The 16,722-nt window shown below is 35.9% G+C and overlaps 1 protein-coding gene across 3 annotated transcripts in view; it reads left to right on the top strand.

The window, feature by feature from the left end:
* PMS1 (DNA mismatch repair protein) overlaps positions 1-16,722 on the top strand; it is a 274,373-nt gene that overhangs the window by 84,047 nt on the left and 173,604 nt on the right. For all 3 annotated transcript variants that reach the window (XR_016357014.1, XM_089804597.1, XM_089804596.1), the window contains exon 3: positions 9,187-9,510. Coding sequence is in view for 2 of the 3 variants with exons in the window: in XM_089804597.1 (XP_089660723.1) it covers positions 9,187-9,510 (324 nt within the window). In the remaining variant the exon portion in view is untranslated. The remainder of the gene's footprint in view (positions 1-9,186; positions 9,511-16,722) is intronic.

Below are 16,722 nucleotides of genomic sequence, written 5' to 3' on the forward strand. Positions count from 1 at the left end.
ATGATGACCATACTATCTTCCCTCAAGCTCACTAAACTATATCTTTCCTTAGTGAAGCTTGCCAAACAAAACAATCTGCATGTACATTGTAATTCTATTTTATACTTGGACAATTTTCTAAGTATCCTTATACAAAACTTAACCTTTAACTTGTGCTATCTTAATACTACATTATGTTGCCATTAATGACAACTCTAGACATGCTACCTTAGCCCAATTGCCAACAATCTCCCCCTTTGGCATTGATAGCAACATGCAAAAAATTGGCCAAGTATAATGTACTCTAAAAACTTCAGAACTTGTGGCCAAAACAAAATTTCAAAAGTTGTGGATCATCATTATAAACCATCTTAATCATTCTTCTATCTACTATACTCCCCTTGTGATTATGCTTACTATATTGATATAATTCTCCCCCTTACTATATACTTATTAAGCTGTATATACAACGACTAAACACATTGCAATAAAATGTCACTTTTTGAGGAAAAGGCAGCGGAGAAAGAAATCAGATTGGAGTATGTTAGCACAAAGGAACAAATAGGAGACATCTTTACTAAACCTTTGGCTAAGTATACATTTGAGTACTTGAGAGGTATGCTTGGGGTTATGCCCCAACCTTCTTCAGAGTAATTGATGCAAGGATTGTATCAGTCTAGTTTATTTAGAGTTGTATTTTATGTTAGGACTGGATGCTTGATGCTTCTTTTATGAGGGAGTATTTGTGTTGAGTTGAGTCATTGAGGACTCTTGGTCATGAGTTTTAACAATGTCTTTTGACATTTGGGGAGCATTTCAGATTGTCTTGGAGATGATTGAACTTCAAGAATTGGCATAATGACACCTTTGTCATTGATGTTAATGGGAGAGATATATACATGAAACACCTTTATTCTTCTATGGGGGAGAGTAGCATGAATGAGGGAGAGTATAATTGCTATATGAGAGAGAGAAGGCAGATGAGGAAGAAATATATTTGGTATTGTTGACACTTTGATGTTTTTCATCATATGTTGCCATCAATGCCAAAGGAGGAGATTGTTAGCATGAATGCCTTAGAGAGAGTGATGTATTCTTATGGGGAGATTGTAAGGACTGTTGGAGAGATGATTGAGTGCTTATGTGTTGCATTCATGACTTGGATTGTCATTGATGTCAACATATATGTTTTCTTATTATGTCTATCTGAGTTGCAGTGGAAGTTTTGTTCAACGACGTCAAAGATTCGGGAGTTATGTTTGTTGGGTGGATATTTTGCAACCGACAGTTTTAGGTAAAAATTTAGTCGCAAAAGAGGATGACCAGCCACAGTGTGTGAGACAGATTCTCTCCTACCTTAAAGGGAAGGCTCCCCCTTCTCACCGTTCCTTGGATCAACTCAAGGTAAGCAAGAAGTCGAGGGATTTTATAAAATGGGTGTTACCAATATCCTTTCTTCTTAACTATCAAGAAAGAATCCACTTACTAGTGGAGTGAGTAATGGGCAGGGTGAATCTCTAACTACACTTCTATCAAGAGTTGTAAACAGAGATACTGATAAACCTTCACTAACTCAAAGGCTAGCTGAAAATATACCGGTTTGGGTCTAAGTTTAGTCATACTTCTAAATGAAAAGCTTTACAATTAGGGCACAAAGACTCCTAAAAGTAAGAATACTTAACTATTTTGCGAATTAAGAAAGAAGTATAAGCTACAGACAAAGCTTCTAGCTATATATTACCACAACCGCTCCCAGTCAAAGCTTCGGCTCCGATTGCTTCTTAAATCACTATGCTCTTTTATTGAACACACAATAATAACATGAATCAAGAAACTAGGCACAAATTACAATCAAAGTTCTAATTTTCTCTATCACAATTGCTTCCAATCAAAACTTCAAATCCAATTGTTTCTTTTATTCACTTTTCTCCCAATTTTGTACTACACAATCAAAGTTATGCTTGCACAAATGTGGTAGAGCTTTCTTGCATACAGCAAAAGATGATTTTTACAATGAGAGGGCACTCCTTTATATAGGCATAGGAGTTGAGAAAAAGGTGGAGGAAAAAGTGGGAGCAACTCAACCAACTTTGACCTAGTCTAACTAAAAGAGAAAATATAGGGTTACACGCAACTGCACATGCAACTCGCACTACATTTTTTACATACACATGTAACTCGCATTACATGTAATTATGTTTTTTCATGTAATGCACTCTTTTCAACTGCAAAGAAGAAGAAAAACGGAAGAGAATTGGAACAATCCTAGGGATTGTCCTGAAAGGGCTTGTACTTGACGATGCAATCCCAGATGATCACATGATCTGAAGTTCCTGTATTTTGTACCGCTGCATTCACCTTGATAATCACAATGTTACGTCTTTTGATAACCTCCAACTCTTTTTGATGAATTGTCTATTGTCATTTGAAATCTTGATGTGATCAAACTTTTTTTCGTTCAAGTTGTCGTGAATTCTCTTTTGTAGATCAGCACAAATTGGAGTCTCTGAAACTTTGAAAACCTTCTTGACGATGTCTGGATGTAAACTCGGAACAACTTTCCATCAACACCTTTAACTTTTTTTTTTTTAAAGTAAAGTGCTTGGCGCATGGGAATGTGTGTTGTTGGAAATTGCTGATTTTTAAAAAGTGACTTGGGCTTTCAAGATGTCATTGCACGTAAAATGGATTACATGTAATGAGGAATGGGAAGTGATATGACATGTGAATGCGGATGGAGGATGCGTTTTACATGTAAGTGCGGGTGATGGGATGAGGTGAAAATGGAATGACGTTTGAGGGAAAATGAACTTTATAGATGCCTTTGAGGAAAAATAAGGTTAGAGTACATGGGAAAATATGCACATGACATCTTTTTGACTTTTAAAAAAGTGACTTTTAATCAAAATCAGACATTTGAGATGCAATCACACCTAAGGTATTTCGTGTAATCGTGTTGTGCAAATGGATGCGGAAAGTGAAATTACATGCATGTGTAGATGGCGAATGAGATGGAAAACATGTAATCGCATTTTTCGGATGAGATGTGATGTGTTGTGACATCGAAAATGGAAGTGAAACGTGATGATGCTTTTGCATGAAGTGAAGCAAAAACAAATTTTTGGGAAAGGACTTGTAACTTCTCCAAAGTGGACAAAATCGGTAAGCACAAAGCACAAAAACTTAAAAGAAAAACATACCTTTGGAAAGTGACTCAAAAATACCAATATGCAATGCACTTCAACAATCAAATTCGAATTTGGAAATTGGGAAAAAACCAAAAACAAGAAAATGAACAATGTTATCATTTTTAAAGAAAAAATGCACTTTCCATGACATTGATTTCAACGAATGGCAATCATCAAGCAATAATGTGCATGGAAATAGCAAGATAAGCACAAATTGATAAGCAAGTTTGAAAATGTCCACTTACTTGGAGTTTAAAGAGCCAAAAATGAAGGAAGAAGATGCTTCAATGTTGAAAAATTCTCCAAAAATGGTAAGACTTTGTCCAACTTTGCAAATTTGAATGGAAGAGGGCAGCAAACAAGCATATCTTGTTAAAAGATGCCAAAACGTGCCCTAAAAACACTCCAAGATCCAACGTTTTTGAAGGTTCATGCTTGCAAGACGTTTTTGGTAAAAAATGTTTTTTTCTCATGTGGTACAATCAAAACGTTTTGATCATTAAACCTCAAAACATGAACTACAATGCAATGTAATCCCCAAAAGATGCCAAATTGATTTGGTTGGGGGGGAAAACATGCATTAAAAATGGATTGTTTTGCAAATTTCTTCAAAAACGTGATCCATTATGAAAGTATCAAAAACGCTTTTGAGGTAAGTGAATCCATTTTAGAAGCAAGGAAACTCATTGCCATCCAAAAACATTTCAAATGGAACAAATCCCATGCAAATCCATTGAGAAAAACTCAAGTTATGAGCAAAAATGGAGGAATTTGGAGTTTTCTTCAAAAACATGCCCTAGGATTAAGCTCCAAAAAAATAATTTTCTGCATGTCAAATCCATTCTTGATGCAAAGAAAATCATTGCCAAGGAAAAACATCTTCAATGGAGAAGATTTCATGCAAATCCACCAAGTAAATCACAAGTTATGAGCAAAATCGTGTTCTTGGAGGCCAAATGCATGCTTTCCTTTCGAAATCAGACATTTTGGGATGCATAACATATTTTAAAACATGCTTTCCTTCAAAATTGGACCTTTTTAGGTGCATGGCATGTTTTAGAATATGCATCCAAGTTAAAATCGGACCTTTTGGAGGAGAGTGCATACTTTAAAATGCAACTCACCTTTTGGATGCATAAGCATGAAAACTCCACTTTTGATGCAAAGGCATAAATAAGGTCCACTTATGGTGAACTTTTGATGTAATGACATCAAAAAGTTCCACCGAAGTAAACTTTATATGCAATGGCATGTAGAAAGTCCACTTTTGATGGATTTTACATGTTATTGCATATAAAATGTCCACTTTTGAAGTCTTTAGGTTATTTAATTCACTTAAAATTATAAAAGTGTTACAAAATGGGTCATAAACAATATTTATTTATCATATTATGAAATATAATACATAAACATCATTTTAAAGTAACATTTAAATAAGCATTTGATTTTTAAAACAAAAAATTAAAATGAAACTATATAGTTATATAGTTATTTTAAGTGAAAAATTAAAAAGTAACTCAACTTAAAATTATAACATAAAGTGCACTATAGTCACTTTAAGTTTAAATTTAAAGTAAAAGTAACTTAAAAACATAACAAAAGTGAATAAAATGTTATATTTTTCAAAAAGTGAATGTCAAATTGAAAATATAACATCATATTTTTAATTTGTGCTGTTGCACCTAAAATGTCCACTTTTGAGGCACTAAAACGGGCATAACTTTTGATTGACAACTTCGATTGACCTCTAGGTTAGATCGAGTCGAAGGAAAAAACTAAAGGCATGACATGAGCAAAACCAAAGGGCAAAAATCAAGCAAACACAAGCTCAAAAGCAAAGAACAAACGATTAAGGCTTCAAAAATCAAGCAAAGGCTCGACAGAAAGCAAAACGAAAAAGACTTGACGAAGGCCTTCAGTAGAACAATTTGATATTTGAATTAAAATGGATCAATCGATCAACATTAAATAATTAAATATCAAATTCAAGCTTAGAGAAACACGAAACTAGCTTGGAAAAGTTTCGTGCTGTTACCAACATTTTGTGATGACAAAATGCAGGACAACAATGTTCTGCAGGATTATATTAGAATTTAGGAATGTGTTCTGATGTTGTGTCTAAGTGCACAAAAAGATTCATGAAGATTCATGGAAGTTATTGAAGATTTGTTGAAGACTGTTCTCAGAACAGGTTGGAGTAAATAGAGTACTTGTACTTGAGTTATATCTTTTTCGTGAGGTTAAAGCTTGTTCAACGAGGTTGAATTTTGGCTGAAGACATCTTCATGATTCTATGTTCGAGATGACAAAATCTGGTGATCATTCTATGAAGACGTGTGAAGGATAATGTGTGGGTTAGTCCTTGGAAGTTGACTTTTGTTAATATTTTTCTGGGAAGTGTAAAGAGTAATGTAACGTGTGATGTAATGTATTATTGTGGTCTTATATTTACATTGGGAAAGCCTCAAGGCCGACTCAATTAATTGTTTGAGGACATAGTATAAAGGAAAGATGTTTTCCTTGGCTGGAAGGTATCATATGTGCTGTAATGTATGATAATTGTATTATGCGAGCTTTGGAACTGAATTTGATGAGATTAGACCAGTGGCTGATGTTGATGTGTCGAGGACTTCAAAGTAACAGTATTGGCAAGAGAAGTTGATGTATTAGTTAGTGCACCCTTGGATATGTTATTTTGAGAATTATTTAGTGAAGACAATTCATAAGCAATTTGGGTAGTGGGTTCAATTGACTTCCTATCAACTTCTAATAGGGTTGGAACAACACTTAATCTCCTAATAGGGATTCAGTGTCTCCTAATAGGGACTATATGTACTGATTGTATTCATTTGGCTCCTAACAAGGTCACATCCTTTTGCAAGGAACATTTATATTAGTGCATCATCTTGTGGGTATCATTCCCATTGGAGTTTTCCCTAGTTAACACATCTTGTGTCACTGTGCATGATTATTATCTTGTGGTTGTTGCATCTATTGCCTACATGTTTTGGATTTGATAATGTTTATACAAGTTGTTTAAGCAAACAATTGATTCCCCCCCCCGTCTCTTAGTTGTGTTGGTGGACTTTACTCTCTAACACGGACATGATGCCATAATGCATGGAGACTCCTTTGAATTCCGAAATAGCTGATCCATGGTTGTGCCTTTTTCAGCCTTGTAGTCCATAAGAAGACCATCAGCTTCATCCTTGCTAATCTGCCCATATGACTGAGTTTTGCCTTTCTTTTCATACACCTCTATAGGCTGAAACAAATCTTCTTCCCTTCCACCCTCATTCTTGTTCCTTGTTACGATTGGTTTCAGTTTTTGGTCACATTGTTTGATGACATTAGTAACCAAACTAAAAGCATCAAAAGAAGTAACGTGTTTGTTTTAAATCAGCCAATATGGTAAATAAGAAATGTTTTAACCAGTCCTAACAAGCATTAAGATGATTAACTTGACAAAAAACTTCAAAAACAATGTTTTGAATACGTGAAACTCAAGTCAATTCAAGGGATGATGAATTACTTTTATGAAACATCAAAGCTCAGAGGTAACACCTACAAATCCATGAGAAAATCGCATAGGTTTTTCTCAATTGTGTGATATCAAAATTTAGGACAACACTCATCTTCTTCATATTGGAAAGAAGTAGGAACAACTAATACATATTGATTTATTGTAGTTTGTAAATATTCTTAGATGATAACATCTTAACTCCATTCCTTGTTAGAAAATTTCTTAAAGGGCCAAAGGACACGCAAAAACATGCCAGAGGAAGGCTTAGCCAGCTTTGGTCTTGATATTAAGGGAGACTCTTTTGATCTTGTAACTTCCTTCAAGCCGACATAACTAACTAAATCTATTATTTCATTTTCTTTCCTTTTTATGCTAATTTTATGTTAACTTTCTGATCTGGGTTAGAGAAGATTTCATAAAGGCCGAGTATTTTGCCAGTGAGAGGATACTACAGTACTTTTTGCTCCTATAACTGGTGGTTATCAAGAAGCAAAGTGTTCCCTATTACATTGGCAATCCTCTAATAATAAGTCATTCGAAGCATTAGAGGAAACACGTGCAACATGTTTAACTTATGAGGGAAGCATGCTTCCTGCCACCTTATTGCATGGTTTGAGGTATTCGGTTTTTCACCTTATATCTAGATGCTATATGGCCTAAGTGAAAGTACTTTTTGCAACAAAATGATGTGTTATAGTCTATAATTTGCTTCCAAATCTTATCTTACTCCTTAAGTGATATCTCATTTGTTAACTCTTTTGAGATATGTCCAATTCCAATTGGATTCTTGATGACTAGAGTAAATCAGTCCATCTGTTTTAATGTCAATAGAAAATTTAACATGATAAATTTAACCTAGGATAAGTACGGCATAATCAAAACACTCTAGAAACTATTTTAACATCCAAGGTTGATGTAGCTTCCCTAATAGAAAATAAGTTTGTTTTATGAGTCTGTTCTTGTTTTCTTAGGGCGCAATTGGCAAGTATTAGATCTCTGGCACTGGAATGGGATTGAGTCATACTGACGGGAAGGAGCAAATCAATGATGTTGAGAGATAGTTGGCTGTGGAATCTAAGTATTCTAAGCAGTAATGTTGTGTTAAGAGAAGTGTTGCCCAACTTATCTATCAACGGTAATATGTGATGTACTGGTATTGAAATGTCATTTTGTGTTGCCTGTTCCTTGTTGCTTGGGTGAGCTAGAAAAAATAGGTGGTCAATGTGGGGGGCCTAGAGCCCCTAGTTACTGCTGGTTTGAATTTCTGAAGAAATAAGATAAACTATTGTTTGAGTCCCTATAGAGGTAGTAATATCTTCCCTGGATCTCATTGTCAACAGGATATCCAAAAATGAAGTGTTCCTCATTCTCTATCTTTTGGAGAGAGAAAATACAACAGGTCCAGTTTTGATTGAGGATGTGATGATTAGTTTCAGCTCTTAATAGATGAGAGCACATTCTTTGTGTCCAGTGGCAAACCTTAGGGCTAGTGATGTTGGAGATAGTAATTGGTGAATAAAATCATCCATCATCTGTAATAAATGCTGGTTATAGAAAGCCAGCTTGTGGCTGAGTGCCTCATGGGGGGAGATGGAGGTGGTTTGAAGCTATTGTCTACGGATATTTTCTTTGGCAGTTCTATTGAGTGCCTTTAGAACTGTATTAGACATTTCATGCTCAGTGGTTTCATGGAACAAATCCTCAAAAACAAATTATAAGATTCAAGATGATGAAACAACTTCTAGAATGCAAGGTTGAACCCTCCAGGACTGTCGCAGTACACATTGTTATCTGTAGAAGGCATAACAAAAGATACAAACTAGAGACATCTGAAATGCATTACTATTTGTATTCTGTTTTTCTAGATTTTTGATGCCACTGTTGGCTATCTGCAGATGTGGGTAGTGGGGTTTTCTGGTGCTGGGGCTAGGACCGATGCTTGACTGAGCAGACCAGCATTGTTGAAATATATGTCTTGTGCTGCCACTTTAACCATTGTCTCTTATGATGCAATTATATATTAGTTAGTTTTTAATAATGATAAAAAACAAGTAATATCTTTTAGGTTGTTAATACCATCAGCCAGGAATTACAAATGATTTATTGAATATTTTCTCAATTTTCAAGCCTAATTAGTTTGTGCAACAATAAATGTCTTTCTGCAAATGAGATTTGATGGCTTTCTGAATGCTTATACATGCATACGATTTTATCAAATGCTTTCTTTAAGGAACTTAAAAGATTTTTTAATTTTTATACGTTCCTTCGATTATCAACATTAACTATTCAAGAGTCCAATGCTTGGTTGGATTACTGGTGAATTTAATAAGATGTATTTAATGATTTTGAAGTTTAAAACTATGATATCATTTTGTCACTAAGATTAGGAATGCTTCAAAGATAGAACAGTCATCTTGCTTTGCCTGGGTACTAATGATTGTGGTCTAGTTTGTTCTAGAATGTTTACACCTTCTAATTGATTTGCTTTTCTTGCAGAGTGCAACCCTCAAGTATCACACTTCCAAGATTTCAGACTTTTCTGACCTTCAATCATTGAGTCTTTTTGGATTCCGTGGAGAAGCATTAAGCTCACTTTGTGCTTTGGGGAATGTGACCATTGAAACAAGAACTAAGAATGAATCTGTGGGTACGCAGTTGATATTCGATCATTCAGGTCTGATTATTTCCAAAAACAATATAGCACGCCAGATTGGTACTACTGTTACAGTTGAAAAATTGTTTTCCCCTTTGCCTGTGAGGTATAAGGAGTTCCATCGCAATATACGACGAGAGTATAGCCGCCTTTTGTCTTTATTACATGTGAGATAATGATCCTTTTTCAATATTCATAACTAAGTTCCATCTGGTATATTTTCTCTCTCCTATTACTACAGAATAATGCTTGATATATGTGTACTTATGATTAAGCAATATTTGATTGTTTTTTGTTATGAGTTTTCTATTTTTTATTTTTCAAATTTCAGTAACTGCTAGTGCTAACATTGGAGCTCACTGGACTCTGTAAACATCTTTGATCATTTCTTCCTGAAACTCATCCCTTTTGCTCGATATAAACTATAAATATCGTTTCATTTATTATGTTCTCTCATGTACCATCTTGTTTTTGCCCTATACTCCACCTCTTCTTTTGTGGTTGTATTCCAGTGCAGACAATTTTGGTTTGTAATACTCAAATGGATGAAAATTTCTAATCTCAAGGTGAATTTTCTGATCTCAAGGAAATTTAAGAGATTTCTCAAGATTAAGCTATTTTGATATTTTTTATGCCTTGATTTGCATATCTTAAATAAGCTTCTAAGAACATCTTTCCCCTGTATTTATAGAGTCAGATACAGGTGGGCTTAAAGTTTTTAGAAAAGCATAAGCGAAATAGTTTTACAGCATTAAATTTTATTTATTTTTAATCAATAATAGCAGCTAGGGGCTGTACCTTTATATTAATTTTAAAAAACGTGTTAGATTTGTTCTTTGTATTTACTGGAAACCAGCCAATACCCAATACTAGCTGGAAACCACCATATGAAATCGCTTGACCATATAACCTCTTGATAATAGAAACTAAAATCCCCACAAAATGTCTCTTGAGATCAAAATGGAGACTCAAGAACTAAACAAACAACCTGCTAATCATAATACTATACTGAGTATCACTGTACTATAACATAAGGGAATTGGGCCGGGGCAGAGCCCCAGGAATCATTTGTCCACCGGACCATGCTTTAGAGACCTCACCCTAGATTTCACAGGGTAATTTTAATTGCAGTTGACATACGCAATGAATTCCACCTCTTTGAGCATAGCCTCTTCCACCAAACACCACTGCATTTCAGAACATATGAAATGGAGGAAAGTGCACAAAACACATCATGTGTGTCTAAAGAATTTCTTGTCATTCCGAGGCTACACCAGATCATTGACCCAGTAGTCATGAAGATCAAATTTTAGCCTTTTGTCTTTGCTAGCCTCTTTCTCCACTTCACCCATCGCCTCCCAAACGTAAAGAAAATCTTTGAAAGCCAACCTCCCCACATAAGTCTCTGCCCTTTGTTCATCAATGTTGGTGTTTGCACTTTTAACAATAAAGTGGTGAATATCACCCTCATTCCCTTTGCAATCCCACCAGTCACCTTCTTTACACTTCAACGCTTTGCGAGGAATTGCAGTGGCTGCCATTGTTGTTAAACTGAACAGACAATCCTCCTCCACACAAAATTTCTTTGCCCAAACAGCGTCTTCATCTGTCTCAAGCTTAAGCGCCCATGCAAAGAACATTGAGACAATATCAATGTGAATGTGGTACTGATGTTCAGTCTACATGAATTCTTCTACTAAAATATAATGTCCCTGTTTTTGCTCAACTTGGATTGAATTCCTTGGAGTAATATTATTAAGACATTTATTTAATTTATTAAATTTTTAATTAAGTGTGACTTAGTCAATAATTAAAAGTGATTTATCGTCGAATAATGACTTATTATTTTAGTTGACTTTTTAAGCTGTCTTGGAATTTGAAGGGAATTATAATTCAATATCATAATTCAAATGTGGAACTTTATAAAAAGGAAATGGAGGCTTAACAGATTAATTGAGTATTAATTAACTTAATTAATATTATATTGGAGGCCTTTCTTGTTCAGTGGCGTATTATTTCCTATGACTCCTTTATTACAGCTTTTGGGTGTTGTTCTTTCCATAGGAGAAATTACAATTAAAAGATTCAAATCTTTTGAACTTAATGTAGAGGGGAAAGATATTAAATTGTTTTATTTCAAAGCCAGCAACATAAGCAAATTTTATACTTTCAAATTGAAAAACTTTATATCTTTAATGTGTATGCCTGGGAGATGTATCATTGAAGCTAAGGGGAAGAGTGGCATTGAAGCCTCTAGTTTGTTTTAGCAACCTGTAAGCATTAAAGCAAGCGATGGATATGAATCGCATATCATTCTATGCATGTGTATTTTTTGTCAATCAGGGAATTTGTGTTCTTGCCAAGGGTTTCAGTTTTATGTGCCTGTTGAATTGTAAATTCATAGCCTCATTTGCACTTGGAGTTAGTGATCTCTCAGCCAGTGAATTGTGCCTCTATAATCTTAAATCAGAGGTTATGTTTGTCCAGGAAAAGATTGTTTAATGCAAAGGAAACAGCGTGAATGTAACAGCATCAACGTCAACCAAAAACTTAGTATATCGCAGCCTCCATTAAATTGACTTGGGACTTATCTGATTGCCGGAGCCTCTCTTTGCAATGACACCACTAATTTATGTGCAGCGCAGTGCTTTCCCAGTTCACGTTACCTAGTGAAGGGCAGCAAGCTGTGTACTTGTCCTCCACATCAAAGACAAAAACATCTTGTTTCCTCTTGGTAGGCAGTGATATTCAATAGTTTGGACTGTGTTAATTACATGGGAACCTATGTGTTGAGGAAAGGGTTTGATTTCATGTGATAAGTGCAGGCATTTAATTTCCAGTGATCCACATCAAGTCTCTTGCTTTGTCACGTGGTTGTGATTAATTCAGAGGACCAACAACTTCATCTGCACTAAGTCCAGGTTCTTTAGTATTTCTGAAGTAGATTGTGTTGCATATGCATGTTAATATTTAGTGTTGCAATCATTTGCATTCTAATATCCAGTGAATAAATCTTGTGGTTCTTAGTTTTTTTTGATTGTTAAGAGGCCAAAACTAAGATTCATTATTATTATGTGATGTGATTAATTATTATTATTTATTAAGCTTGTGTAAAGTCGAACCCAAGACCTCTCAGATAAGAGGCTCACAATTTACCATTGTGTTGTAGGCTCATGCCTAATGTTGTGGTTCTTAGTTGTGTGTTTAAATCTTGAAATTTTAATTCTGTATTTACTATTTAAATTTTATTTATTTGTCAAAAAACTCCAAAGAGGTAAATATTTTGAAAAGCTAAGTTACCGATTCTGGTGCGGGCTTTTGATGCGCAGGTGTATGATTTTTTTTAAAGAGATTTTGGATGTGTTTGTTTACTGTACAGGGTAAAAGGATACTTATCGCATGTAGTATAGTAAGATATAACACAGAACAGATACTTTATTCATCTACACAATATGCTCATTGCAATGATTACAATGATGATGATGATTCTGAGGTCCCTTCTGGACGGTGTACATATACTTTTCCGAAGGGGTGATTCAACTGTCATGCGCCCTTTCGGATACGATTCTACCCGTTGGCTACATTATAGAATTTACCGACAACATCATCCCCCCCAAAATGTAAAGTTGTCTCTGACAATTACAAAATATCCGAGACAGATTAACAAAATAAAATATACTAACTATGACTAATTATAATAGGATAGATCTTTTTCCACATCACATTCACATTTCTCTCGTGCCTGCACCAAATTGGTCTCCAAAACATGTTGCATCTGTAGCCTCTGCTAACACAATATTGTCTCCTTAGCCAAGCTGACCTTGATAGCCACTCGTGCTGCCTTCTCTGCTTCCAACGCCTGGGTATGCTGAGCTAAGTGTCGCCCTACTACTTCCAATTGGATGATCAGTTCTTTCGAGCTCTCTATGCATCCACCAAGACAACCCAACACCTACTTCGAGTGCTTCAAAGCGTAGCACCCTCTCGAAAGGCTTGCTCCAGTGCCCTCTCCACCTTTGGCATACAAACACTCCATGCCTGCAGTAGCTCCAGGTCTCATAAATTGGTCACACTTCCCACGACTGATAATTGAACTGACCGGGGGTCAAGGGGCAACGCCCCCGCAGGGTCTTGGGGTAGAGCCCCAGGCGTGCTCCCTGTCGCGATATAGGGTGGGGTCGAGCGGTAGCGCCCCTGCCTCCAAGACCAAATTAGCACCCTCAAACCCACACAAAAGTCCATGGAACACACCATTTTTATGATTTTCTTCCAATCTTATACTCTTTCTACCAATCGCTTATGTTTTACTACATGTTTATGTCTTTCCCTTCCCTTCGGTATCATACATTATTCATTATGAACTGTTTTGATTTGTCATCATCACGCTTACTTTCGGATAGTATTCCACCCGTTGGCTACACTATAGAATTTACCAACAATAGTGTTTGGATGCATATGCGTTATATATATATATTTATAATATTTAAAAAATATATATATATTTACTATAATTCTGTGTGATTAAAACATTATTTCTAAAAAAGAGCCGCACTCGCAATGCTTATTCAGATAACTATCTCGGTTATTACACTCAAATTGTTTTTATAACTTTCTTGCTCGTATTTATCTACAAGCTCTAGCATAGCGATACATGTGTCCTCCCTAATGACTTCTTATTATTTCTGAAATTTAAACCGAACTGCTAGGTTTTGTGAGTCTGAGCACTATAGAGAGTTATCTAGGAGCTCAGACATTTAGAAGCAATGCAGTTTCCAATGTTAAATTTCAATTTGGGCTCATGCGTTAGCACCTAGATACACCTAGTAAATATTATGAAGGGAAAGACTAGTATTCTGCAAATTGAAAGCCTTTGGATCCCAGTAAAATAGTATGAAAGGAACGAGAGAGCATCGGTGCAGAATCCAGGCGCATTTGCACATCCTTGCGCACCAACACTGGCATCCAGGGAAAACTTGAGCTCACCAGTATCTAAGCTGGAAAGACTCAAAACAAATAATAAAATTGCAAAAGATGTTGAAGATTATCCAAAACATACAATTCAATGTCTTTTGTGAAGTTAGAGCTAGTAGGGCTCTCACAGTGGTACCAAAGTGGTTTTCTACCATCCTTCAGGGAATTGGGTTTATACATGCAGTAACAGATATTTATTCCAGGGGTTCATTATACTCGCAAAGGTAGAGCTTCACCACCAGATGAAGGGGAATAGGGAATTCAATTTTGAACCGTGGGAGAGAGATTTCTAGGTAATACAAGCAAAGATGAAGAGAGAGAGGCGCTAGAAAGCTATTCAAAAGCATTGCCCATAGTCAGCAGGAATTGGCAGTTGGACAACATCAGGTAGCTACTGTAGTACAACAAACACCCTTCAGCGCATTTCTTTACCCAAGGGTCATAGTAGAGACATGAGTAGTAGGAGTATTTCAGTTAGTTCACACAGGTTTAGAGCTGATTATACAACTGATCCCACAGGTACACATGACATGCCTCTATCTCCTACTTTCTTGAGGCCGGATTTAGATGAGGGTAGTGCCGAGGAGACAATATCTTTTACTAATGATGTTCTTGCTTTACATGCAGTGTGGGATGCTTTACCTTCTGACGTTAACTACTATCTCAAGTTTGACAGGTTAATGAGCCAGAGGAGGTAGCACTCTAGTACGAGACAAATTGGTAGGCAAAAGGGTAAGAATATTGATCTCAAGCATGCTACTAATAAGCTCACTCTTCCCATGTTTAATGGTAGTAGGAAAGTTACTGCACGAGCTTGGATCAGTAAGGTGGACACGTATCTGATTCTATCCAACAATGAGGAGTTGTTCAATATACAATTTGCAGATGACACTGCTATTATGTTTGGCATGGTTGAAGAGAACATGTGTAATCTGATGGGGATGCTAGACATCTTTTGTGTTACCTCAAGCACCAGGGTCTCCTTTGGTCGAATTCATTCTGTTAGAATAGGAGGAAGACCCACCAACATGGTGTAGCAAGTTCTCTATATCTTGGGGTGGTCCTAACCACTTGTTTGGATACTTGTGGGTTCCCTTTGTAGTCAACCCTAATCTCAATGATATGTGGGAGTGGGTTGAATTTAAAATTGAGAAGAAAGTACACAAATGGAATAACCAGTTGGAGGCTTCAATTTTTTAAAGTCTATTTGGAAGAGCTAGAGCCATGCGAGAAACTTTCTTTTGGGGAACAACATGGTTGACCAAAATAATGAATTAACATTATCAGATTTCCAGAATCCATTTGTAACGCAAGTTGATCTATGGATTCGATTGTGTGAATTTTTTAGCATCAATTTTTCTGATCACACTACGTGATCCATCATTAGGATGAGAGAGTGCAAGATTTGAAATAACAAAAGATTGGTTTGGTAGAATCTCTTCCATTGCTATAAACCCCTGGCATTGCTCCGAGGTTGTTTAATGAAAAAATGGGCTTCCAAAGGAATAAAACCTTTCCAAGATCTCATTCAGAATGATACTCTCATAAGTTGGAATGAACTCATTGAGAAATATGGTGTAATGTCCCCACCTTTATTTCCATAGCCAATGTTTAATTTATTAAATGTTTCCCTTTTTGCATTTAATATATTTGTAACTATATATATTTATCCTTGATGTTCATTTTGGAGGTTTGAATTTTCAAAAAGAAGGATATATATACACACACACACAGACACACTTATAAGTGGACAAAAGACACAAAAAATCTACGTGGGATAAGGGAGAAGGCAAGAAGACAAGGGAGTTATGGGAAAGTCAAGAATAAATCAGAGGAAACATTCCAGAAGAGGAGAAGAAATTACTGAAGGAATAGAATGTGTTTTACATGATAGGAGTCTGGATCGACCTCTGTAGTTGTAAAGCTTGGCTAGAATTGCCATCTTCAGCATTGGGATGTGCTCAGGATTGGCTCAACCCTCATAACCGATAGAGAATCATTTTAGAAAAGAAATACATACCATTGGATGGGAATTCTTAACTGGCAACTATTAATTTTCTGTCTATGTGAGTGTACTGTAGGAGCTCTAAATGTGGCGGATACAAGAAGAGCTTGAAGTTCATAAGTAAATGTTGATGAGAAAGGAAGAAATAATGTATAACTTACTACAATGATTAGTTGTTTTTGAAGACCACAAAGAATTCGGTTGTTAAGATTTTAAGTATGACCCGTCAAAAAATTCATGACATAGTCAGGAAGTGAATCTGCTCAGGTATGAAATAGATTTGGTACAAGTTGAGAGAATAGGAGATGCAACGAATGCTAGTAGTGATGGTTTTTTGAGGGAGAATGTTAAGAGATGAAGCAATTGAAGGATGGTCAAAAGGGGTAGATAGGGAGAAGGTCTG

The sequence above is a fragment of the Cupressus sempervirens genome, chromosome 10 (assembly GCF_028749045.1).
Source record: "Cupressus sempervirens isolate cs-2001-9-10 chromosome 10, ASM2874904v1, whole genome shotgun sequence".
Classification (NCBI taxonomy): domain Eukaryota; kingdom Viridiplantae; phylum Streptophyta; class Pinopsida; order Cupressales; family Cupressaceae; genus Cupressus; species Cupressus sempervirens.